Consider the following 27,629-nt stretch of genomic DNA (forward strand, 5'->3'; position numbering starts at 1 on the left):
GTTGAATGAATGAAGAAGTCTTTGTATTGTAATGCTGTACAGTCTACACTCTTAGAATAGTCTTTGTTTGGTTAAGGCTTCCTCAGGGGTTCTATTTGGATCCCACTCTGAAAAATATGTATTGTAGGAGTCTACATATAACGTTTAAACACTTAAGGGTTCTCCCAGATTGCCAAGCTAAAAGAACCTTTAAGAGTTCTAGATGTAACCTTTTTTTTAGTGTATATGTGTATATGCAATGTAAAAATACTTATTTTTAGTTAGTTTGATAATGTTACTGATCCCAAAGAGGAAAAATTGGGCAAAAACAATGGAGATGCAGGGAACTGAACACTGCATTGTTCAATACATCTCCACTGTTTTGTGATCCAGGCTTCAAATATCCTCATACGTGCAAAGTATGCACTCTACCTCATCTCCTTATAGCTGTATAACCATTATGCTATATAATTACTTGTCAAGGGAGAGGCTGATCTAGTGCAAGAAATAGCTTTCTATCTAATGTAATTATTTGTACAGATAGTTAAGGACATATCAGGTACCTCAGACAGTATATCAATTTCCCATGTGTACCGCTGTGTGGTTTATGTGTGTGTTTTGTCTGTGCGAGACAAAAGGTGCCCTGTCAAGTCTTGTCAGAGTGTGTGTTGATCAGAAGCAGGCAGAGCGTGCTATCAGTCTGACGTAAAGTTATGGTCATCCTCTGGCCGTTGAGGGCACCAGCTGCTGAGGTGAACGCTGATCAAGTTTAATACGTGTAATAACAGTCAGCGCGGTCAAAGTATAATAATGTCCATTTTGATGGATTCTCACTGGAAGCTTTGGACACTGTATAAAAAGTTGACCCACATTTTGACATCCGGATCTCAAATTTTCAGTTTGTACTACTACCAAAGATGGTTCATAAAGTCACTGCTCAACAGGAAGTCATTTTTCCTCTAAACCCTGACCAGCGTTTGTTTCAAAGGCCTTTGATGTGAAGTGATACAAATGCAGCCTTTAACCTATAAATATGGCTACTGCTACCAAATGGTGACGTGCACTGAGTCACGGCTTTCACCCTCATTTTTAGGATCAGTATTGTGATAGCGAGCAGAGCGCTCAGGAAGAGGGGAAGGGGTGGGTAGCCGCAGCTGGATGAGAACTTCGGCATACAGAACAATGCTTTCCATCTCCAGAGCAGGCTCGTTTCCGTAAGACTTCCTGTCCGGATCCCTCCCACACACAACTTCTCCGCTAAGCCAGAGATGAACTGGAAGGGGAGGGGAAAGGGGAGGGGGAGGGTGGTAGGGGGGCTTTTGGCCTGTTTTTCAGGAAGCTAAGCATAAACTAAATGCTAATGCTAAAGCAGCTCCAGCATCAAACACTTGATTGCAGTGAAGTCTGCCAGGTTACAGTGGAGGATGTAGAATGGCAGACATAAATCTTACTTAATCTCAAAGGGGCATGTAAAGTAGATTGTATTATTTCCTGACGTTTAAGGAAATAATTCCCTTGTGTTTGATGCTAAAATATTGCACTAAAGAGAAGTCTTTTGAACTGTACAATGCACAAATGAAAGGCTTTAGCCAATTATATATATCAGTATATTATTTTTTTCTAATGTCTTAGTGTACACAGGTGATGTTTTAGCATTTCAGCTCAGCCAATTTGTTTCCTCAGTTACATTCCTCTCTTGCTATTTGCTAAAGATTTTAATATCAAAATACTGGAGCCTAAAAATTCTTTCAAGCCATTGTTGCTTAATGGACATGCAGAAAAGCAAGCTTGTGGTGAATTATAACAGTGAAATGTCAATATGTATCAATCTAGACATTTCCTTTTGAGAATTAATCCTCTTGTAAAAAAAAAAAAAAAAAAAAAACACTGATACCAAACGTTTCCTTTAAAGACACTGTGAAATGGAAATCATAATGCATTTTAGGTCTGTAACATAATGCATTATTGAGTGAAACAGGATATTCAGGCAGAAATTATTGACCATTTGATTGGATTGTGCAAAGTGGGCGTGACAAAACAAACATGGAGTCAGACCCAAACCGAAGTCTATAATCAGTCATAAAGGATTATGTGTACTGGTTAATATTATTTCTCCCCACTAGCAAAATTATAAGACATTTAGAAGCAAGCAAATGTTGCATTTTAATTTCTGTTTCCATAAAAAATATAATTATAGTTAGTGATTTATACTGATGAATTATGCAAAAAAAATCACCAAGGAACTAAAAAGGTAAAGGTCAGTTTTAATTTCACATTGGGTTTAACTACTAATTTTAATCACTGTGACGGAACTGAAAAAGGAATGATGTAGAAAATAACTGTGTAGGATCAGAATAAATTCTCCTTTTTGCCTTTTACTTCCTGTCAGTGTTGCCAGGTTCACAGTGTGGGAGAATTGAGCTACTTCTGAGCTGCTGCCAGGGATTAATCAGGGGTTGGGCACTGCTCTGTTTTATTAGCTACAAAACATTTTACTGGACAAATCATAAAGATTTCCCCCTTTGTACAATGAGTATCCTGCAACAAGAAAACAATCCAAAAGTCAAATCAAAAGAAAAGAAAGAAAAGAAAGAAGTTTTGCACCTCTTGGTCTCCAGATGTGATATGAAGGCACTGTAGGATATCTGGATACCAGATTGGAAGCTGTTATAAAGCCAAATGGTGGCTATATTAGTTATTAAAGAATATTTTTTAATCACACTCAGAAGGGACATGCTTTTAAGTTGATAACATTTTGACTTCTTAACATTGAACACTATGTGTTCATTAAAGGAAAAATCCACCTTGAATGACTTTTAATCTTTAGCATTAACATGTGATCTTCAGTGGTGCCCAAGATTTATTTTCTAATGAAATTCTGAGTTTTTTTAGTGTACACCTCTTTGGTGTAAGTCATGTTGGTCTATTTTCACTTTGGGTAAGTGTTTTGTACATTACCCATAATGCTGTTCAACTACCTGCTAATAGCAGCAGCAGTAGGAATTTGTCCTTGCTTCATCTCTACTTAAAAAGATCAATGCAGTGGTGCTTTAGTCCTTTAGGATGCATCCCAAAACCTACATCATTCCTACATCATTCAGCCTGTGAAACAGAAAGTGCTGAACATCATTTTAAGAAAGTACCAAGTCTTAAAATGCATTCAGAGGAATCAACAAACAAGGAGAGATGAGGCTTAAGTATCAAGGATATACAGTACATGTGCCCCCCCCCCCCCCCCCCCCCCCCCAAACAAGCACACACACACACACACACACACACAAAAAGGCTATTTACAATAAATGATACAATAATAACCACAAATACAAAATGAATCATCTTTATTAAATAAACAAAGGGTGCAAATAAAATCCGTGTATGAAAGTCAATTTATATGCCTTGCTTTAAAAACTCTACAAACAGATCAGCTTCAACTTTTATGCTAACACCAACGTCAACACAACTGTGCTTGTCATATCACAGATTAATCATCACTAATCAAATAATCTTTGCTGTAACTCAGTGCAATTGTGGTGTATAGCTGCATTGCATTCTGCAAATTTGGGTCCAGCATTTGCCGTCTACACTACTTCTACATTAGATTTCTCATTAATACTGTTTGAAATCATGGAAATGTTTCCTGCTATTAAGTGCCAGTGTAATGGCATTCCCATTATCCCGCTGTGACATCAAAGTCACGTCACCTGTTAATTTCTCACAAGAATAAAGAAAATACAGCAACTAATTAGAAACATAAGAAGTGCCTGTCACATAACGGTATCAACCTGCCCTAGTTCCACCCTCTTCAAAACGAATAAACTCTAACCATTTATTCTCTAGCAAGGGATGACTGAAAAGGGAATAGTGTGCGGTAAGACACACAGCCAAAAACACACCAAACCATGTTTCCTGATCACGTGCTCCTACTGTACAGCAAGAGCATAATCATTCTAGAGACTATTTAATGGGCTACTTGCACAAACACTTCTGCATTACAAATAAAACGGCACTTTCTCACTCTAATAGCAGTGGCATTATTTTACACCCAGTGTCTGCAGGATCTCCCAATAATGAATGTCAACAACGTTCGTCATACTGTATATGTAAGAACACTTGCAATGCTAATTTTAGTAATCTGGAGAAAGGTGTCAGACTGTATGCTCTGTCATACATAACCTACTATGAAGGTAAGAAAATACCTATTAATAGAAATGAACACCCAAGCTAACAGTTGCCCAATTCTATGAGTTTACTGTAGGGCTTGCTGTACCGCAGAATGTAAACACTACTAAAGGACATGCGAGATTTGTGCAATTTCAAAACGAAAATATGTCATAGCCCTGAGTGCAAGTAACCCACTGGATGTTCGTAAGACTAGTATGGGAATAAATCATCACAAAATATTAAATGGAAGTGATTAACCATAAAACTAAAATGAATATATCTTCAAAACATTTTTTTTCCTGAAATATTGTTGTCCATAACACTAAGCGACAGGTACAATATTTACTGCTAATATTGCTGCTACACTTCTCAGTAGTTTACAGCCCAGTCATTGCAATAGCTTTCCCACTCAGCACCATTCTGTTGTCACTGCACTGTGTGTCTATTGTACTATTCACAGTTCTGTGTATTTTGCTCTATTTTACAGTAAAAGCCCACTTGACTTGACTTGAAACACTTTAATGTGCTCCAGGGTGGATTTTTCCCCCTTTAAACTTGTTTATATTCATATATATATATATATATATGTTCAACTTTTATTTTCATTGTCCAAAGTACAAGTACAGAGCCAATGAAATGCAGTTTTTCACATATCCCAGGTTGCTAGGATACTGGGGTCAGAGCACAGGGTCAGCCATGATACGGTGCCCCTGGAGCAGATGTGGTTAAGGGCCTTTATCAAGGGCCCAATGTTTCCTCCTATTAAGCGCCATTGTAGTGACATTTGCATTATCCCGCTGTGACATCAGAGTCACGTCACCGGTTAATTTCTCACAGGAATAAAGAAAATACAGCATCACAATAATTAGCAAGACTTTCCTGCTTTGAACATCCCAAGTTGGCAAAAAGTGCCTTTTTTTCTATTTTATATTGTCCACGTGTATGCAAATGTTTGCTCTCAGCTGCATATATATATATTTCAGCTTTTATTGTCATTGTGCAAAGAGCCAATAAAATGCAGTTTTTCACATATCCCAGCTTGCTAGAATACTGGGGTCAGAGCACAGGGTCAGCCATGGTGCCATGCCACTGGAGCAGATGTGGTTAAGGGCCTTCCTCAAGGGCACAATGTTTCCCAACAGCAACAGTGCTGGGGTTTGAACCGCTGACCTTCCAATCAGTAACCCAGAGCCTTAGCCACTAAACCACCACTGCCCATAGAGCCATATATCATATACATATATATGTATATGATGAATATCACACAAAAGTATCATATCAGTACTTACTTTCAAAAGTCATCTTATATATAAGATATATATAAGATGACTTTTGAAAGTAAGTAGTGATATCGTGATACTTTTGTGTGCTATTTCTTGGTATCGGATGGAAGAGGAACTCAGTGGTATCGCTCGTCTCTGCTGAGGACTGAGGGGCCTGAGAAAGGAGGAGTCAGGCCACTTCCTCTCTGTGAGCTGCTGCTGCTGCTGCTGCTGGTGGTTTGCATGCAGCCCCCTGAAGGAATGCTCGGTATTTCAGGGCAGTGAAGTCGATTTTCTGACGAGCCTCGTGCGTGCTGTGATGAAGAGCCGGTGAACCGGGACGCGGAGCTGCCCGCCGGGGATGATGAGTCGCGCGCTAAGTCTGCGGAGCGGAAGTTGTTCAGGGAGCGCGCGGTGTTTTTGCTTAGCGGCCCGTTAACGGCGCACACACACGGTCATGGGCCAAACATCAGTGTCCAGCCTGTCCCACGGAACCGGCGGTGAGTGTGTTTGTGTGTGTAGTTTCTACAGACCTGGAGGAACACTGACAGTTACTAGAAGGAAAGTTTGGCCGCGTCCCAAACCGCATACTCGCGCACTAAATAGTATCACAGTAATACTACACCCACCCAGGGCGTCTTATTTTTGACATCAAGTCGTTTGACATCCTACTGCAGCGCACTGCGGAGCTTGTTTTCTATTCGCGACTTTCTTGAAGCCTTTTTTATTAAGTTCACAAAGCAGGCAAAGTTAGAAGAGAAGCGTGGTGCATCTGTTTTTCTCTAAGTCTTTCTGAAAACTTTTAAAGAAGTTGTATTTGGGAGTCAGGAACAAATTCGACATTGTGCAGTTTCTGGTTCCTGTCAGCAGTGCACCCTGAACACTGACACCTTCATCCCTAACACTGCTGGGCTAGGAGTTAACCTACATGTGTGAGGGAGCTGAAGCATTACTGCAGGATTTCTGTTCACCTTACACTTAATACTTCAGTCACTGACAAGTAAAACAATAATGCAGTTTAAAGAAAGAAAGAAAATAGTTCATTCTCGAGAAGTTAACCTAGTTGGGTCCCAGTAAGCACAAGTTCTTTAAAAAAAAAAAAAAAAAAAAAAAAGAATTAATGTCTATACTGACATTAATGGGAACTTTAGGCCACTTTAAGTTTTTAATGTCTTTTCAAAGAAGTCTGTTGTGTTTTCTTGATATTTTTGCTTATTTGTTGATTCGTCATGATATAGTAGAATATAATAGATTATAACTGATTTCTTATAAAAGGAAGTTGTCATTGGTCATGGCACATAAACTAACTATTTACATATTGTCAAAATATTACACTTTTTATCAGGAACACAGTCAAATAGAAGTGATGGTCAGGAGTCAGGAAGTAGACACAATGGAAATCAGTTATGAATGGAATAACTCAATTTTATTTCTTGTAAATGTAGCCAGGAGGAAGTTTAACACAAAGAGCTCAAGTGGGACAAACAATGGTGATCAGTGATTGGTCATTGGGAACAATAGGGATCAGTGATTGGTCATTGGGAACAATGGTAATCAGTGATTGGTTGTTGAGAACAATGGTAGTCAGTGATTGGTCATTGGGAACAATTCTGATTGGCAATTGATCATTGGGCACAATGGTGATCAGTGATTGGTCATTGGGAACAATGTTGATCAGTGATTGGTCATTGGGAACAATTCTGATTGGCAATTGATCATTGGGAACAATGCTGATTGGTGATTGGGCATTGTGAACAATGGTAATCAGTGATGGGTTGTCAGGAACAGTGGTGATCAGTGATTGGTCAATGGGAAATTCACTTTGGAGTAGCTGTGATGTGAGCTAGAGAGTGCATTTTGTGCAGGAAAAGTTGCTAGATTTGTTGTGAGGTTCTTTGTTGAAAATAAAAGACATCAAACATAATTCAAAGCAAAAAATGGTCAAATCAAGGTGGACCAGGACCAAGCAAAAATAGACCAATGGTAACGTCCTTTTATCAACCAATCTATGGTACTGCAATGGATGTCCATGGATGTCTCACAGGGACTTCTTTATAGTGTTTATGATAGGAGCTAGGGTTCATGATGTCCAGGATGCAAAGGCAGTTTTTCAAACCAGCTATGAGTCTATTTTCTTTGGCGTCTATTAAAATGGTGATGAATTGTATAGTCAAAAACAGGCGAATAAGGTGTTACAAATGAGCAACATTAGTCCATTCATCCAGCTCACTTACTCAGTTGGCATTTAGCCCTGGGGTCGCTTGGTCTTTGTCATCTCTTACTATTAATTATAGGCAAATGAAAAAATTAGGTTCCAAAGCTACAGGTTTGTTGATGACCCTGAAAGTCTTCATCATCAGTGAAGCACAGCGCTGTCCCGGCTCATCTCCAGACACATCCGAGTCCTTGAATAAGTGGCATTTTGAATTGCCAATTGCGGCGGCACAAACATTCAAATAGGGTTGGACATTTGCTGAACTGCCACCGCTGATTTCCCTCCTTCCTCGACTGTTGTGCTTCTTCTCTGGCTGCTTTAGTCTCTCTCTTCTTTTGACAATCTGGTACAATTCTTTACAGTGTATTGATACAGCTTTGGGACCTTTTTAAAATAGTCACCCTCTTGACATCTTTGTGCTCTGGCTTTTTTCCACAGTAAGTAATGCAAAAGTTATGTAAATAAATATAAATTGTGAATGAAAGAGTAGGCTGCCGCTTACTTTAGCCATGTTACTGGTTCTAGGCGATAGTGAAAAAGAAGCATGTCTTGGATTTGCTGGGGTTGGGCTTGTGCACATGAGTCAGAGTGAGAAAAAATAACCAGCGGATACAAGTTTAGAAAAATACACTGTAGGCCAAAAAAAACCATATTTAAACACTATCATAAATCAGGTGATGTATTGGCATCAGGCAATGTATTTGTAACTGTTTTCTATCATTTTGTGTAAAACATATTTTGTGTGGTAGATTTTAAAGGCTTTAATACTGAAGCATTGTAGAAATCTGAAACATGATTGGTCAGTAGGTGTTGATTCATTTTCTACACCAGACTTCTGAATTCCAGCTGCAAGGCAAAATGCTAATATTAATGTGCTCATTCTAATATGTTATCTTTTCTACAGTAACAGCTACTTTACACGGACATGTATGGCGGACACTCCACATAATCAAAGACTTGTAACTGTCAGGCAGTTTTCCACCATGGGAAAGTCTTCAGTACAGATGACTTCTGGTTTCTCTGTAACATAGCTAGCTCACGGGCTGAGGGAACAACTATTTATAGCTGCTATAACGTACATGATAAAAGGAAGTAATTTGTGTTGCAGACATTCATTAACATTAAAAAATAACTTTACATGATTTAAAAGCATGATGCTTCATTCATTAATAGATTCAGAATTGTAACTGATGGTAAACTGCTGTGGTATAAGAGGAATAAATCATCTCAGGATGTGTTTTTATTGGAAAGTAATCAACTTTAGGGTGGTGAAGGCATCACACCTTCATGTTGTTGATTATTTTCCTATAACAGCACGCCCCGTCGTGTTTTATAACTTACTCAACTTGTTCTGAACAATTCTGATTCAGCAAGCTCAGCTGTACATCTCAGCTAGTGAATTATTCATATATATTATATATTATTTTAAATCAATAGAACCATTAACTTTATTGATATCCAGACTTCTTACTGTTTGTGCATCCTCTTCTAAATCCCAACCCTCATAAACTTACATTGAATGTTCATACCACATTACAGCTTATCAAAGCAAATGAGAATGTTGCTAGGCTATATCTAGTGGATAAAGCCACATTTCATAAATAAGCGATACTCTCTTTAATTATATTGTTTGGGTCCAGACATGATTTGTCCTTGTATCAGTATAAGAGGCTGTTGTCTTGGTGTCCTTATCACTTTATTGGGGCAGGTCTTCATGGACAATTATGGACATTACAGCTTCTTTCCGGTCCTTAATGGAACAAAATGTTCACTGAAATGGCTCTCTTGTTTCCATTCTGTGTTTATTTATTAGGAACTGAAACAGTGAGATTAGAAGATGGAGGCGCAAAAAAAAAAAAAAAAAACTTCCTTTCCTTCCTTGGCCTCATAAAAGCCTCAAACAGCAGATTTCATGTATTCAGCAGAAGGATATATTATTATAACTGAACTGTAGGGCAAGATGAGAGTTTAGGAAAATGAAGAGAACTTTTCATACATCAAAAAACATTAATATCTGTCTAGATATTCAGAAGAGGAACTGTCACTGCTTATGGAAGGAGAAATTATGTTATATTTGTGACAGCCAAGCTGTATCATTAGATTTGTGTTCAAATGACACTTAACCAAAAGAAATCAACACCCACATCTCGCCTCTTCCAACAGCCTCTCTCACTCTGTCCCTCTATATTTAGTCAGTGATGCAAGCCAATAGTATGACTAATCTAATAAGAAACAGGTTGCCATGAGAGCGCTGATATGAAAGACACTGTAAAATACTTCAGCTGAGATCCCACAGCCTTGTCATGCTCATCCTTGGTTTTATTTGAATTTTAAGCATCCATCATTAGTTTTTGCATGCAGTGATTTATGATGAGGAACTGTTGACAGAATTATGTCATGTGAGAGGAAGGATGTTAACTAAAGTTGTGAAGTATTTAGTAATGTGAGTGTGAATTTACTTGCATACGAATGGAGATACTTGTTTCAGCTTATAGGCTATAATAGTCCAGCTGTGCCCCAGCCTGACCTTCTGAGAGATACCTCCAGAGATCTTTAACAGATGCTATTAATGATCATCCTTTCTGACGGAAACTGCTGGTAGACATGATGTCTGTGAAGGATTACGGTCGTCTTGTACTAAATCAAGCAAAAAGGACTCGTTTTAAAGTCCATTTGGCTTGACTTACTGCTACTAGACACTTGACACTAGTGAACTCATGGGCCAGTGAGTCCATGATCATGCTGATATTTCGAAGTTTGTGCTGAGAAGGTCATAGTTGTGGTAGTGCCTGGCATGTTCCTATAACACATGCTCACTAATGAACTCTGTCAGTGCAATGTAAAGGACTAGGCTTCTCACAGATGTGTTGGTAATAGTGCACTCCTGATTGTGAAGAGGAGGTGGGGGTTGATGTAGAATTTTACTGTAGTCAGCTTCAACATTATAGAGTGAAAGAAGCCATATAGGATGAGGTTTAAACAAGCAGATATCCAGATGCTTTATTCATATGTAGTGACAAAATGACCAGATTTAATACCTTTATGAAAATTTCTGCTTCGTCCTCTCAGGACGGATGTATTCTTCTGGAACCTTTTTACATGTTTAAAAAATTGTGGATTGTCCCAGTAAGGTGTTTTTCCCCCCAAACGTGCCTTGCCAAGTCTAGACATTACTCTGCTTCAGAAGGGATGTTTAAGATTATTCTGGGTCTTTGTCATTGATAAATAGCCTTTTAAAGGTTCCCTGATCAATATGATCATCATAATTCTTATACTGAGACAGCACACAAAAGTTTTGTACAACAAAAGACTTTCTAGCTCATAAGGCTAGTGAATCATTTGCTTACATTTTTATTTTAATACTTCACTTAACAGATCTTTTTAGAAAATGAGGATTAGCAGAGATAATGGGAGGAAAAGGCGCACATCAGAAAATGGAAGTGGATGTCACCATCTGTTGACTATTCATTCATCTTTATAACCACTTTATCCTGGTCAGTGTCATGAATGATCCGGAGGCTATCCATGGAACACTGAGCGCGAGGCAGGGATACACCCTGGCGGCAGTCCATCTTACACATTCACACCTAGGGACCATTTAGCATAGTTTATGGAGGTGAGAGGAACCCGAGAACCCGGAGAAATCCCATGTGGGCACAGGGAGAACACGCACAGAATGCACACAGATGGTAACCTGAGCTCAGGATCAAAGCAGGGACCCTGGAGCTGTGAGGTGGCAACACTACCCTCTACACCAATCTGCTTCTTCTTCCTCGCTGTGTTTGTGATATTACGCTTATTCGAGCTCTCTGGGCTCACATAAAAAAGAGTTAATACTAATGTGGTACTTTGGGAATTACAAGAACCTTTGGTAATATGCTTACTATTTAAAGAGGAATATCTGTTAATGTAATCATTTCTCAGTTGATTGTAAAGGCTATTGTTTTGGCTGGGTTTGGTCTGAGTAGTGCATTACATGGAGGGTTATCCTGTTGAGTTATAAGGAAAACCCTAATTATTTCCTCTCCTGCCTGGCTAGTTATCGCTGGATGCTTCAGATTTGCCAAAAAAATTGCTAATGCATCATGGTGGCATGCAACATGGGGTTCAGATCCGGAACAATTGACATTTACACCACTGTTTGTTGCTGTCTATTGTCATTATGTAGGCATACTTAGTTTTGCTTCAAACAGGACTTTTTAGTGTATGAAATGATGAACATGCTGGTGGTTGCTATACTTCATGTACAGCTGTTCATTTGCTTGTCTGATTAGTGATTATTTTTTTTGACATTTGCTGGGACATTTGCTTCTCCTGTGAGTTACATTCATTCACATTCACAGTCATAAAAAAAGGTCACTGTACTGAATGTTAGATGTTTGCCCCCATTCATTTCATCTATTCATTAGCCGTGGATGTGGTTTTTTCGCAGTGGAGGGACTGGAAAAAGCTTCTCTGGCCAACTGTGATGTGGTAGTCGGAGGTTCGCAGTCCTCTCAGCTGAAAGGGAAGGGGAAACTGTCGTCTCTAGGCAAAATCTTCAAACCCTGGAAGTGGCGGAAGAAAAGAACCAGCGATAAGTTCCAGGATCTCTCCAAAGGTAGACTATGCCTACTTGTCCTCATTGTCTGTGCAAAGATGATGTTTTGTATTTCTTTCTTTCTTTCTTTAGATAAGATAAATAACTTTAGCATTACCCCATTTATATAAAGGATATGAATTTTTTTTGATGTGTCGCAATTCTGTCTTCATCTCTCTCATAGGTTAATGCATTTTTCACTGAAAATGTCAACACTACCAAACATTTCTGCTTAAAAAAAAAAAAACCATGCCGAAGAGTGCAAAAATATACCCTGATACGTCACAATACATAATATTTAATCACAGTGTTTAGTTTTGCTGAGGTTTTGCACAAAGTGCACAATTCAGTATTTACAGAAAAAATAAAGTTTTGAATCGAAAAGGTGGAAGATCAAAACAATTACTAAGTAAAAATGGATTACATTTTTTTTGTGTGTGAGATTTACAGTACACACAAATCATAGTCTATTGACTTGAATTAAAATGAGCCATGTGCCAGAGCCTTACAAGTACAGCTTTTGTGCTATAATTAACATTTCTCTCCCATCTGCCCTTCTAGTTTTAGAGAGGAAAATTTCCACCAGACAAACCCGTGAGGAACTAATCAGGAAGGGGGTTCTTATTGCAGACCAAGGTTGTATTTTCACTCAATAAAACATTCATACGTGTGATATTTGTAATTGATGTGTTAAAGTTGTTGAATGATTGTATGCATGTGTTCCCTGTGTTGGAAGTCATCCAGTGAACATTTCTCATTTCTGTGTAGAGCAGTGAAAAGGGAACAAACTCATTTGTGTGTGACAGAAACTACAAACGAAACCATCAAAGATCCTTGTTGGACTGAATATGCAGCACCTGGCAAACAATAAGCAAAATAAAAGCAAAAGTATGCTAGGTGCTACGTAAACCGAGTGATTTTGACTGAGTTTAATAAACGCTTCCTTTATTTAGTTTGTTAGTTTATTTAGTTAAGTCTGTTTAAACACTCTCTTTATTTAGCTTGTTAGTTTCTTTAGTGTGTGTTTAATAAATGCTTCCTTTGTTTAGCATGTTAGTTAAGTCTGTTTAATAAATGCAGCCTTTATTTAGTTTGTTAGTTTATTTAGTTAAGTCTGTTTAATAAACACATCCTTTATTTAGTTTGTTAGTTAAGTGTGTTTAATAAACACTTCCTTTAGTTTGTTAGTTTATTTAGTTTGTGTTTAATAAATGCTTCCTTTGTTTATTTATTTAGTTTGTGTTTAATAATCACTTCATTTATTTAGTTTGTTAGATAAATGTGTAATAAACGCTTCCTTTATTTAGTTTGTTAGTTAAGTATGTTTAATAAACGCCTCCTTTATTTAGTTTGTTAGTTTATTTTGTTTGTGTACAATAAACACTTCCTTTCTACTGCATTTTATTGGATCTGTACTTGTACTCTGCACAATGACAGTAAAGATGAATCTGATCTAATCTAATCTTTATTTAGTTTGTTAGTTAAGTGTGTTTAATAAATGCTTCATTTATTTAGTTTGTTAATTAAGTGTGTTTAATAAATGCTTCATTTGTTTAGTTTGTTGGTTAAGTGTGTTTAATAAATGCTTTCTCTATTTAGTTTGTTAAGGATATAGACAGATTTTATTAACGATTAGGTTAATGATTTATTGCATAGCTAAATGCCTGTGTTGTTTGTTTTTTCTCAGAGGATGCAGTGAGCACAGAGACTCTAAATGGACATGCAGTTCCCAGTGGAGTTACAGAAGAGGTCAAAGTGGACATTGAGTCCCCAGAAACTCCCGCTGAGGAGAAGACTGTGATTACGCCAGAGGCTGATGACACAGAAGGTGACATATTTTTAGACTGTATGTGTGTGCATTTGTGTATGTGTAAGTTTGCCCTTGCCTTTTTGGTCTCTCTGTGTGTGTGTATCTGTATGTGTGTGTGCGTTTGCTATCCTACCTAGTCATCTACTGCAGTGGTTCTCAATGTGGGATCCAGGGACTGCCAGGGGTGTGTGAAGCATAGCCAGGGTCCATGTTTTTTACATTTTTAATTTGTTCTTATAGTTATTAGCCTATTTCAGTGGGTTTAGTCCAGACTTCAATAACTCAAAACAGGGCCTAGAAATAATGTCAACTTGGATCAGTTGGTGGAAAGTTCAGAAAAAAAAAAAAACTGTACTGATGTAATGATGCTTAAATAATGTTGTTGAAATACATTTATAAAGTTAAAGGGGTCCAATACAGGGTGTCCCAAAAGTCTCCATACATAGGTGAAATAACACTTTTTAGCAAAATGGAACTGTATTTACAGTGCATCCTCTACATGCCATTTCTTTGTAAAGGCACACAGTCGTCTCTCCCACTCATGATGAACTCATGTTAAAAATCTGGTGTTCTGCATGTAATTGGGAAGTGGTAGCTCAGTGGTTAAGATGTTGGACTTCTGATTAGAAGGTCACGAGTTCAAATCCCAGCTTCACCAAGCTGCTTCTGCTGGGCCCTTGAGCAAAGCCCTTAACCCTCAACTGCTCAGTTGTATAAATGAGATAGTTGTAAGTCGCCCTGGATAAGGGTGTTTGCCAAATGCTATAAATGTAATTACATGTTCACTGCCACCTTGCAACAGCTTCCTGATCCAGCTGTGATTTCAATACATTCTTCTTTTGTCATTCTTAAAGGCTATCTGAGAAAAATATACATGGAGACTTTTGGAACACCCTGTAGTTTCAGAACCCTAGAGAAATCTGTAGATCTGGGCAGAAATCTACAGAAATGGTAAACATACTTGTTGATTGTAGCTTATTTAGACACAAATTATTAATAAGCATTACTTTGAAATATGAAATGGAGAGGCTCTACCTGCTGGCATTGCACTTTTTGGGCTTTTTATCATTGTACAGCATGTTGAGGCAGGTGGTCTTTGTACATGTTACAGCAGAAATCGTTGTTGCATAATGAACAGTTGAGTGCAAAAGTTTACATACCCTTCAGACAAAATGAATAAAAGACAAGTGAAATTTATACTAACTGTTTATACTGGCATTTTGTGTGTTAGTTCTTATTAGATGTGTTAGATGTTTCTTCATCATCATATATTGAGATAATAATATACACTATTGGACTACTTCTACTTAATAATAAGAATTTGCCTTAATAACTGTCTCCAAACTCTGTTGTATCCTCTGAGCAGCTTTGAGATCCTCTCAGTTGTAATATTCTTCCAGTTCTTCCTGATATATTTGTTGTAAGTGTGTCAGTGGTTGCACACTGACAACCCAAAAGGGTCAGCAAAATCTTTCTTTTGGTTCTTTTTGATCTATTATCCTTATCCTTGTCTTGCTGCCAGATTCACCCACATTTCATTTTTAACTTCTAATTTATTTTTTCTTGTAGAAAAAAGTACAATAGTGGAGCATGTTAAAAATTTCAGCAGAAATAATTAGAGGAATAAAACTTTTGCACTCAACTGTATCTGATTAACATTCTGCAGTAGTGGGTGAATATGTAGGTTTCTCATGCACTCGTTAAATGAGAAACATGCAACATTGAGCATTTTGTTCACCGGTTTTGGTAGAGTTAGTCGTGTTCTGATCGAGCAGTGTGGCCCGAGCAGAGTACGTTTGCCTGGCACTGCTACAGTAACAGCTGAAAGATACATCAAGCCTATTTTCTGTTCAGTGTGTCCAGATTTGAGACCTTTCCCTCTCTTTCTTTTCCAACGGGATTGTCTGGATTTAGAAAATCTCTCATGTGCCATCTGAACCATTGCTTTTTCCTTTAGTTAAAGTAGTGAGAATGTTACTGCTATTAGCGATCCACTGCCGTCATGGTGAGTGAACTGTGAGCTTGTCTTTTTTATGCAGAGAAAGACGGGTGTTCAGCATTTTGCACATTTCAGCTGTATTTCTTCTGGCTTGTCTTGTCTTAAACACTTTGCACAGACAGATAACTTCTGATCAACTTTTAATAGTTCTCGGAACTGAATTTACAGGAAAGTGCCATGCTAATGAAAAATGACTTCTTTCCCTCTTGAGATTTAAAACGTCATTTGGTTTTATCCACTTTGGCTAATTGTATAAAGCGTACCATGCTTTACTTCTATCTGTACTGACTCAGAATTTGAGAGTCGTAATTGGATAAAACTACTGGTTTTCCCAAAGTTCTGTGTCCATCTGTATGCCTGCCTGCCTGTCTGTCTGTCTGTCTGTCTGTCTGTCTGGGGCTCTGCCGCTTTTCATTTCATTTTCATTTCTGACACGCCAGAGTGCTCTGGTCCCGTCTCTGCTCCTGTAAAAAAGAAAGAAAACACATGCAGCCCACAGGCCAGTGCATCAGGAGCTCAGAGACCCACTGCTAAAAAACAACAGGCCGCATCCAGCAAGGCCTCGGGCGGGGCGACAGGCACAGGGGTGAGGAAGGATGCCAAGACAGGGGTTAAAAAGGTGCAGAAGGGCACGAGTAAACAGGCTTCTGCTCCTCCACCCAAACAAAATACACGAACCACAGCTCGTGGGAACGGTGAGTATCCGGGCTTGAAGTGGTGACGGAGCATCGTGCTTGCATGTGCAGTGCATGGAGGAGCCCTGTTTGTTACTGACCGTAATCCCTGACAACTTACTATTCCCTTTTGTACTACAGCTCTGTTGAATTCTCAAATCTGAGGTCAGAGGGTGTTGATTAATTTTCTACAAGAGCAATCAGAATCAGAAACAATTTATTGCCAGGTACAGTAAAGGACACTCTACAGTACTAGGAATTTGTCTTGATGTCAGGTGCAAACACAGAATCAAAGATATAAAGTCAAGGGGGATACAGAAATGAAGAATACAAAAATACAAAAATTTAAGACTATAACAAGGGTAAAACAATACTAAAGTGCAAGTGACCATGGTGCAGAATAAACATGCTATATATAAGTATGAAATATGTAAACAGCAGACAAGATAGAATATATTAAATTAAAAATATAAATAGTAGTGGCAGCTGTAATTCAAATCACAGGTTTATTTTAATGTTAAAATGCCAGGATGGATGAATATAAATGATGTTGAAATTAGGAAACACTGGTGTGTCATCCTGCTGATTCAGCTAGTTCACTAGCTCACGTGTTAGTTTTTCCAAATTTCAGATTTCACTGTTTGAGTCTCGATTGTCATTTTCCCCACCATGGCAAAAACTTTCAAATACAAGCTAACAAAATGACCTCTTCAGAACATCCTCAAAAGTAGTTAGGTGCAGTTTGTAGGGTCCAGTGTGCCATACAAAGGATGCTCTTTTATTTCATATTTATTTCATATATTTCATATTTATAATATGAAAACTCAACATGGGACCAAATATTTAGCTTGATGGATGTTCTTTTAATGTTGTAATTGTAACATCATTTTAAGTTACCAGAACAGTCTTCTAACATTTTCCTTGTGACATCTTATCACACATAAATACAAGTGAGATTTGAATATAAAGAGTGATTTTCATTTTCATGTTCTCGGTGTTTTATTTAATAGTAGCCAAACCTGTCAATATCTACTATAGCGATAAGAAACGTTTTGTCCATCAATAACATTAGGTAAGTTAGCTAGTGAGCTAGCTTAGCATGCACGGTTCTTTTGTTTCTAGCTACCACATGCTCCTCTAATGTATTAGCACGTCATCATTATGAATAAAAGTTTAGTTAGTTCAAATGTAGAAATCATTCTTTTCACAAAGAAATCATTCTTTTCACAATTGTGACTTTTGCACTGTATACAAATTTTACTTTGACACTAATCTATATCATTATAATCATCTGAATTCAGAGGTACTTTAACAAACAAAAAATTATAGTTGTGTATTTGGTTGGGTTATGTCAACAGTGCTAAAAATGGAATTAAGGAAATAGGTGCTGAGAATGCTACATCACGTGACACAACTTCTCCGTTTTCACTTTGTTGCTTCCTGCTTGGTCACATTTGTGTGCATTAATGTGTGTATGTATATTGTTTGAGGGTTTATTAAAGAGCAGATATGGTAACTCTTATGAGTGGTTCTTGCGGTGCTGGTGTGAGTGCATGAGAAGCTTGATGTTTGCATTTCTGTCCCTTCTCTATCTGACAGGAAGTGTGCAGTCAGAGAATCACAGAGTTGCCTTGTTTTGCATGTTGTTTGTTTAACGCATGTTGGTTGCATGCATTCTGTGTACAGAGAAACAGGAATGTCTGTGTGGTCTGTGCTGCTGTATAGAGCTGGTAGTGTGTGATATCATCAACATCTTTCAGTTATTGTTTAGGAATTTTCTTATCTTTATGAATATGACATTGTGGGATGGATTTCCTTTCAGGCTTTTAATGTTTAGCTTTGTGTTCGTTCCTGTAAATTTACATTTGTGCAGGTCAGAATCTACTTGGACTAGAGTCTCTGATAAACATTAGTTTCATGGCGATTTCTGAAATCTTAGAGAGAATCTATTTGATGTGATCAAATTATTTATGCATTGTTTTTTCCAAGAAGTATTATTTATGGCACTCTTGCCAGACAGGTGAAAAAAAAAAATCAATGTTATTACACTAAATATAGCAACGAGAGCTAGACTATGAGACGAGTCTTTTCAATTCACTTTCCAGTCAATACCAGCTCCATGAGACACAACACATATCCATCAAAACACAACCCAGTTCATCCTGTTCTCTTTTTTTTTGTCTTTTTTTGTGTCATGTTTTTCAGTATCACCCAGGAGTGAGGTGTGAACAGTGTAAATTATCATTTTAATAGGAACCTAGAAAGTTAGTTGGAAATTTAACTAAATTTAAATTACATTGTGAACTAAATTTAAAGCAAACTGTATGATAATAATTCAGTTATTAGTAATAATAGTTAATAGAATTAATAGTTCATTTTAAATGAACTGTGTTGTAATTACAGCTGCACAGGTGCCAACATCAATAGTTTATCATTAGCATTTAGAATTTTTGGCCCCCTTGCTACAGAACAAACCCGAAAACTACGTTTTTCTGCTTTTTCAGCTAACGCAGCAGTCAGACCAAACGCAAATAAAATTCACCCTGTGAAAAAGGCGATTGTCTGAAGGGCAAAGGACGTGGAATGTGAAAAATTACTTATTTGCATCTGGTAGCGGTTACTTCCGCTTCATGCCGACTTCATCTAGGTGAACTTTGACGTCTGAATTGACAAAATTCGATCTTATAAGCCAATGGAAATCAATAAGGCAGGGCTGTGGTCTTTGTTCAGTGCTGCTATTTCGTGGTCACGCTGGACTTTTGCCTCCTTTTGCCGTTTCCTTGCCGACGCTTGGTGCACGTCTGAAAAAATGAGCCATTCTGTCCACCAAAAAAAACCCTATACACTAGGGTTTTTGTTGTAAATTTTTATTCCTAGGATTTTCTTGTTAGCACCTCTGCAGCTGGAAAAACATCATCCCCCATATTCAATTTAAATTTCTGTAAATAGTTTTTACAATTCTTCATAAAAGCGTGTGTGGTATTGTTGCTCTGTTCATACATGTAGGGCTTTAAAAATTCCTGAGTGGTGTGGTTTGGACAGAAGATTGCTTATGTCCCATGTCCGGTGTAAATTCTTGGTTATTGTGTTACACAAATTTCAATTAACCTAGAAATAGCTCTTGTTGTGATATGTTCCTTTTTTCATTCATTTCTATCGTCACTGCTACTGTCAGTATTTTTATTACATAGGACTTTGTTAGTTTCAGAAATTCTCAGGAACAAAGCTTTGTTCTCACTCAGTGCCATTTCCTGACAGCTAAATCTGCCACTCCTAAGAAAACTGCTGGCTCATCTAAGAGTTCCTCTCAGGCCTCTTCAACAACCAGTGTGAAGAACGCTAAAGATGGCACCTCTGAACTGACTCCAGCAGAGAGTAAGACTGGAAAGAAAGCCAGATCACCTCAGCCCCGTTCCAAAGCCTTGGCTGGGTCTGAAAACCCAGCTGAGGGCAACTCTTCCACTAAAGACCAAAGACATAGCCGCCTGGCTTCCGGTGCTGATGGGAAGTCCGTTAAGGAGACGTCTCAGGTTGGTGAAGGTGCTAAGAAACGGTATGAATTGTCGGCGCCGGAGAGAAGTCAGCAGCATGTAAACAAAGCTACAGAAGAGACGGCATTTACAGAAAATGCACTTTCCTCAGACACACCAGGAGACAATCAGAGCACAGAGAAAATAACCGAGGACATGAGGAATGGAGCAGATGGTGAACAAGAGTGAGTACAATATAACTCTTTACTCAGTGGTTCCTGTTTGATAAGTGCATAAGCACACCATTATAATTTCACTCCTAGGTATTACGGCACACCGGCTCATATAAATACAGTATGTGCACAATTCTGTTTATTTCTGTATACTTTCACAGCTGTTTCTTTTTTTTCTTTTTGTTTTTATGTTAATCTTGTACTGCCGAAGGTTGATTGTCATTTTATCACTGCTTATACCACAGCATTGTTTAATTCTCAAATCTAATTGACCATAAGGTGTTTTTTAGAACAGCAGGTCTGACTGTAGTTCCCACTGTAATTCAGATCCTAGGTTTCTACTAATGCACTCATTCTAATATGTTCTTATTTCTATAGTAACAGCTCATTCGCAGGGACGTGTGTCGCAGACACTCCGCGTAATCTAAGACTAATAATAACCAGAATAAAACAGTGTTGTTATTTAACAAAGAAAAGCGTAGTATAATAGTTTATATGGTGAAGCGTTCTGTAAGGAGATGTTTATTTGTTTTTATTTATAGAAGGAATTCCCCAGTGTCAGTGCTTTGTAACAGTCAGTACATCTTCTGATGCTGGAGAGTCTTCAGGGCTTTACTCTTTCCAGTTTCACTGTAACATGACAAGTTGACAGCATGACAACATGTTTTTTTTTTTGTCTTATTACCATCAAGAGAGAGGGAAGAAAAAGGTGGTGAGGAAACAGTTGTTTATATCTGTTATGATGTAAGCGATAACAGGAAGTAACTTGTCTCACGGTTGTTCCACAACATTAAATGTAACTGTGAAATGATAAAAAAAAAATTATGGTGTGTCATTCTGTAATTAATTTAAAAAATATGTAGTCTTTGGAAAATTGCTGAGGTATAAGAGGAAGAAAATGCTTCAGGATGTGCAGTTATAGGAAAATAATCAACTTCTGGGTGGTAACAGTTACTTCACTTTGAGTGGGGGTCGCATCACACCACCCCGTTGTGAGTTATTTACATGTAACAGCATACCCACAAGTGTTTTATTCCTTACATATCAGCTTGGCCGTGTGAGTAGGTTCTTGTGGCATCGCCCACATTACCATCTGACCAACATCTGTGACCTGATTTCCTATGGTGTAACTCAGGGAAAAACAATATTTGAAATAAAACAGCTTACATGCCTGTGGAACATAATGAACATGGTACATTTTTCTGTCATCTGCTCCCCGAAACAGCTGCCCGAGGGAGTCGTTGAACACTAATTGTGGAATGACATTACGTATACATATTGTGAATTGTGAAATTAGAAGGATTGTAAGCACATGGTTGACTCAAAGTTTTTTTTTTTTCTGGTTACGGATATAATTGTGGTCTAGAGGATGTGTTGAATTAGAGTGACTCTTTTGTTTTTTTCATTTACAGAACTGACGGAAGTAGGAAACAGCAGGGTGTCAATGTGGAAAGTCCAGAAGTAACAGTTATCCCTAATGCCGTTAGAGAGACGGCAGCTAGTGACTCGGACTCAGACGGGCCCATACTCTATAAAGATGAGGAAGAGGAGGATGAAGACGATGAGTACACCTCCAGTATGTTTTCTCTTGTGGTGTAGTATTACAGAATTAATTGTCTGAATATGGTGATAGTCTATATATGCAATGAAAGTGAAAAAGTTAGAATAAGGGAAACTGTTTTGTTGAAGCCAAACCCCCTAAGGATATTTTCTACTTTTCAAAAAAGTGATCCTGACATGTTTTGAGTATCAAGGTGAATACTTTTTTCATTTGGCTACTTTGACCAAGTGAATGTTTCTGATATCAGTAATGAATCAGCAGAATTGAACGTAACTTACATTTGCACAGGAAATGTCTGGCCTTTTTCCTTATACTAATGCATTTTGTGGATATATTTATATAATGATAACTAAACACTTTTTTTTATCATACTTAGGTGTTAAACTGCAAAACAGTACTGCCATAAACAGTACTGCCATATTCAAAGATCTGAAATTTTAAAATCCTGTAAAAAAGTGATATTTAATATCTTAAAAAAAAACAACTGAACATAGAAAATAGGGAGAAACTAAACATTTGGTACATAAATATATTTTAATTTCAATTCAGTGACTACTGTGAATCGATCACTGTTATATTCACCATACACAGAAATGTTCATTGTAATTTATCACAATATCAATATTATATGGTCATGACATTTTCTTGTCAATTATAAATCAATTATCTGCTTGTATCGCCTAATTATTCATGTGGTGTGATGGAGAAACTCTGATAACAATATACAGGTTTTTTTTTTTGTATTATTATATCTTTTCTATACCAAAACATTTGCTTGCTAACAATATGAGACTCAGGAAATGTCACTGTCAGACCCTGGAAGCATCTTCAGAAGGTTTATTTTGTTGGCTTAAGCCCTTTGGCATGTCCTGTTACTTATTCCAACAAGGAATTACATTCAGTTACATTGCCAAGACCTGAGTTTTGCATGTTAATCCACCAGGTCTGTCAGGCGGGGAAATAATGTACTGTGTTTTTTATTATTGTGTTTGCTGTTTATTACTGTATAACCTATCTCTAGCAATATATCTTTTACTAGTCACTCCTGTTCTTCCTACTTCTCTCTATCCCTCACTCTCTTTTTGCTCTTTCTCCCTTTCTAATTTTACCCCACCCTCATTTTATGGCATTTTTAACGGTGGCAGAACCCAAGTGCCTGAGAGAGATTAGAGCGAATATTTGTTTCCGTAGGCTCCCTTGCCAGTAAAATCCGCCGCAGAGACACGCTTGCCATCAAACTCGGCAACAGGCCCAGCAAGAAAGAGCTGGAAGAGAAGAATATCCTTCCGAGGACGTCAGAGACGGAGAGACAGGAACTGCGGCAGCAGATAGGCTGTAAACTAGTGAGGTGACTTTGACCAAGCACCTGCAGAACACTGTTTTTAGTGTACCAAACTGTCAAACATCTACACACTCCAGCTAAAGATGGAAAGCACACTACATTTTGAAAGCCTCCATCAAAAATTGCTGAATTACCTGAAACAGCAGTTTGTTAAACATTCCTGTAACTCAGAACTGAGGAGTATGGGTAGTCCTGACTGGGTATCTTGCAGTCTGTCAGGTCAAATTGAGTAGCAGTACAATTTTTTTTTGGCTCTCTATATTTAATCTCCAGATTTGTCATTAGCACAGTGAGTGACACGTTGTCTTCTCTCACCGCAGACGACTCAGCCAGAGGCCCACCACTGAAGAGCTGGAGCAGAGGAACATCCTGAAACGTGAGTAAGCCCTTGTTTTCCAGGTCATGTCCATGAGAACATGATCATACTGACATGAAAATTCTCTGTTTGCAGTAGAAGGGTTTTAACAGATGTGATTTAACAATCGCTGTGACACTGTGTTGGGTTGAAGAAAAAGTTTTAATTGCTGTTTTAGTAAGATTTTTGATTTAGTGTGATGTAGGGCTTTTGAGTTAGCATTAATCATTGTTATCCAGTGAATCATGGACAACAGTGCCAAACTGTATTGCTTTGTTCATTTTGAGTCACACAGGTCTGGAAAGTTTAGAAATCTGAAATTTAAAGATGCTCATTTGCAGACCTTAAAAGTATTGAAATTACATGGATATTCTTAGTGAGGGGTTTCAAAATATAGCCACATTAAGCTCATTTCTAGTCTTTTAGTTTCCCCAAATGTCATTAAATGGCTCTGTAAGTGACCTAAAGAAAAGGAAACTACATATAATTTCATCTTGGAAGGCAAAAATCTCACTATACATGAAAAAAAAATATGGCAGCCTATACGAACCAACCTACTAAACGAGAGTCAACAGATTGTAATGGTCAATTAATCTTTCTTTAAAGTTAACAGTAGACATATCAGATTACGTTACATCACATAACAATGTGGGTCTAAGAGGGGGGATAATTTCTCTTTTATTTTTTTAACTGTGAGGACATCTCATGACAGGATATACATATAGGACTTTAGACATCGACTTAAGTCCTAGATATTCATCTTCAGTAAGTGCTTTATCCTGATCAGTGTCAGTGTGGATCCGGAGTCTATCCCAGGAGCACTGACCGTAAGATGGGAATCGCTGAGTCACTGGCTGTCTTCAGACAGTGACTAAAGCCGTATCTCTTCGCCAAGCACTTTAAATTAGCACTTTGTTCTCATACTGTACTAACCTCCCCAACGGGGTTTTTAGACTGATGGTACTCCCTGACCTAGAGAATTAGCATGAGGATGTGTTTTGATAGAGACTACAAAGCACGTCTGTAGGTCTCTCTGGATAAGGGCAGCCGGCAAATGCCATAAATGTAAGTGTAAGTGGGGATACATCCTGAATGGGACACCAGTTCATTGCAGGGCACCACTGACACACTCATTCACACCTGCAATGTAGAGTTGCTAATCCATCTACCGGCCTGGTCTGCTAATCCAACTTCCGACCCTAGGCATTAAAACAGTGACCATTGGTATATGAAGCAGTTCATGACTTTAAAAAATCTTAAAACTGTCTGGAAAGAGTAAGAGCCCTCTTCTACCTACATGGCTTCAGCTCTGTTATAGACCTTTGGCTGTTTTCATCAAGGGCCCTCAAAACTGCATATGAAACCTGCCGAGGTATTTTACAGAACTGCATAATCCATTGTCAGGTTCCTATTTCTCTTGGAGGAGAACTGTAATTACTCGCCTGTGCTACATGAAAGCCCAAGCATCTACAATAGCCAGGATCAAAGAGCATGCAAGGCGGTCTGAATCACCCGAATTTCACACATTTCATACTGAGAGAGGAAAGAATAATGAAGCAGAGAATGAGCTGCAAGCATGGTCAAAATGTCATTTTATTCTAAGCACTGGTGTTAAGATGGAAAGGAAGTGAACAAGCTGGTGGACGGTTAATGCAGTGTGACTGATGGGGAAGAAGCAGCGTGTCCGTTCGATCTCGACCACTGAAGTGCACTCAGGCTGTATGTTTAGGCTGGAGGCTGAGACTAAGTCTCGCATTCAACATGGAAAAATATCATCAAGTCTGTCCCACTCAGATTTTCATTTGTCATTATCAGCAATTCTGTTCTCTCAAACGTGTAGTCTTTTAAACAGGAATCAGGGTTTAAGAGGTTACAAATTGCTGCTTTGTTAAAATTATACACTATGAAGCACTCAGACTTGTGCTCATCTTGCAGGTGACGCATCCCGGCTTCGTCAGATTGTAGTAATGTATTGTAAGGCATATCACAATCGCAGTATAATCGCAATATACTGTTTATGTCAGTTTTATACCTGAACAAATATAGTGTGAGCTATGTGGCTTTTGTCTTCATGAATTTGAATGTTGCTGGTTAATACTACAGGACGTCCCAAAAGTCTCCATACGTAGGGGACTGTGTACGTCAGCACCACATCGGTTGTGCCTTCATCAGTGGATGTTCGTGGACGTCCACTTCTCGGTTGGTCTGCAACCCTTCCAGTCTTTTTGAATTTGTTAATAAGTTTGGCAGCAGTGTTGTGTGTGATGTGCTTGCCATGTTTCCTGTTAAAGTCCATTGCAACCCTGCGACAGCTTCCCGATCCAGCCATGAGAATGATTTCTATATGTTCTTCTTTTATCAAAGGCGTTCTTAAAGGCTATCTGAAAAAAAAAAAAATATATATATATATATATATATATATATATATATATATATATATATATATATATATATATATATATATATATATATATAAACTAAGTATGAAAAATTTGGGAAGACATTTTGCTAAAAAAGTTTAATTTCCTCTATATATGGAGACATTTGGGACACCCTGTATAAGTTCCTGTAATCACAGCGATAGCATTAATGGTATAACATAAGAGTGAGACTTTTTTTTTTAAATTATTATCGTTATTTTCTGTTCCATCACTGCAGAGAAGAATGTGGAAGAGGAGCATGAAGCCAAGCAAGAAATTAAAAGGCGGCTTTCTCGGAAGGTATCACACATTTCAACTTGTGTAGTTTAATTTCTCTCTTTTTATCAAATGAAACTTACATTTAAAACTCTCGTCTTTAATCCTTTGAGGTTTAACCTCAGTAATTAAGTGTTTTTTTATTAGTCTCAAACACTTTATTAATTCTAAAGTTAATGGCAAAGAATCCAGGCTGTCATCAGCTAGAGCAGAGTGTATTTGTGGTACACTGCGCCATCTGGTGGATGTGGAAGTGAATCCATATAGAATGACGTATGTTTTGAGGATAGCTACCTGACTGAATGTCTTGTGTGTATGGAGCTCAAGTTGATAGTTAGCTATGCCTTCTAAGTAAAAGAGCAATGATATGTTGAGCCACTGGGGAAAAAAGGTCCCTTTTAATCTCTGAAGTAATGAAGCTTTGTCATTTTGCGCACGCTGTCTACCTTGCTGTTGCACGTATAGAAAAGTTAGTCCTGAAACTAAATAAGTTTGCTGTCTAAAGGATTTAGCCTTTACGTTAACTAATTAACGACATTTTTGTAGATAAACTTGATACTGTTCACTATAGAACATTTCAGAGCATTTCTGTTTGTTGTGTTTTTTTGTTTTTGTCTATAGCTGAGTCTCCGGCCCACAGTCGCCGAGTTAGTAGCACGGAGGATCTTGCGGTTTAATGAGTATGTAGAGGTGACTGAGGCGAAAGCCTATGATCGGCGTGCTGATAAGCCCTGGACCAGGCTGACACCCGCAGACAAAGTGAGACTTTCACCTCTTGCTTTTCTCATACATCTCTGATTGTTTATAATGTAACCATCAAGTCCATGGTATAAATGGAGGATATAGAACCTGTCACTGTGTCACTGTTAAACTGAAAGGATCCAAGATGAAGGAGAGGAAAACTCAAACACAGACAGCTCACTGGGCAACTCCCCCCATAAATATAACCAAAGTTAATTTAGGGCTGACTTCTCATTGTTAATTTGTGTTATTCCAGAAATTGTAATAACACGATACTGTGTTTTGTAATATGTATCATATGTTCGTGCTGCCATCTACTGGCCATTGCACTTAAGTGTTAAGGTAAAATGTTTCAGATTAAAAAAAATGTAACTTTGATGTTGTTAATCAAAATGGATTGTATTGATTGTGATAAAGTTGTAACTCATATACAGAATTTTTATACCAAATATATGTAAACCAAATGTTTACAAAGATATGTTCTAGTAAATTTAGAAAAAAACCCTGCAAGTTGTCATTAACATTGTGATACTGACATTTGGCATAAGTGGA

General features: G+C 38.0%; 1 protein-coding gene across 5 annotated transcripts in view; it reads left to right on the plus strand.

The window, feature by feature from the left end:
* The window catches only part of phactr2 (phosphatase and actin regulator 2), a 58,675-nt gene that overhangs the window by 27,494 nt on the left and 3,552 nt on the right, over positions 1-27,629 (plus strand). For 3 of the 5 annotated variants that reach the window (XM_026938999.3, XM_026939024.3, XM_053232716.1), the window contains exons 2-11: positions 12,050-12,217; positions 12,758-12,832; positions 13,884-14,024; positions 16,446-16,700; positions 19,938-20,394; positions 21,795-21,958; positions 23,135-23,291; positions 23,606-23,661; positions 26,299-26,360; positions 26,958-27,095. In XM_026938999.3, coding sequence (XP_026794800.1) covers positions 12,050-12,217; positions 12,758-12,832; positions 13,884-14,024; positions 16,446-16,700; positions 19,938-20,394; positions 21,795-21,958; positions 23,135-23,291; positions 23,606-23,661; positions 26,299-26,360; positions 26,958-27,095 — 1,673 coding nt within the window. Of the gene's footprint in view, positions 1-5,569; positions 5,903-12,049; positions 12,218-12,757; positions 12,833-13,883; positions 14,025-16,445; positions 16,701-19,937; positions 20,395-21,794; positions 21,959-23,134; positions 23,292-23,605; positions 23,662-26,298; positions 26,361-26,957; positions 27,096-27,629 lie in introns of those variants that run through there. The other 2 variants (XM_026939006.3, XM_026939032.3) reach the window with 2 other exon arrangements.

This window comes from Pangasianodon hypophthalmus, chromosome 3, assembly GCF_027358585.1.
Source record: "Pangasianodon hypophthalmus isolate fPanHyp1 chromosome 3, fPanHyp1.pri, whole genome shotgun sequence".
In the NCBI taxonomy this organism is placed as follows: domain Eukaryota; kingdom Metazoa; phylum Chordata; class Actinopteri; order Siluriformes; family Pangasiidae; genus Pangasianodon; species Pangasianodon hypophthalmus.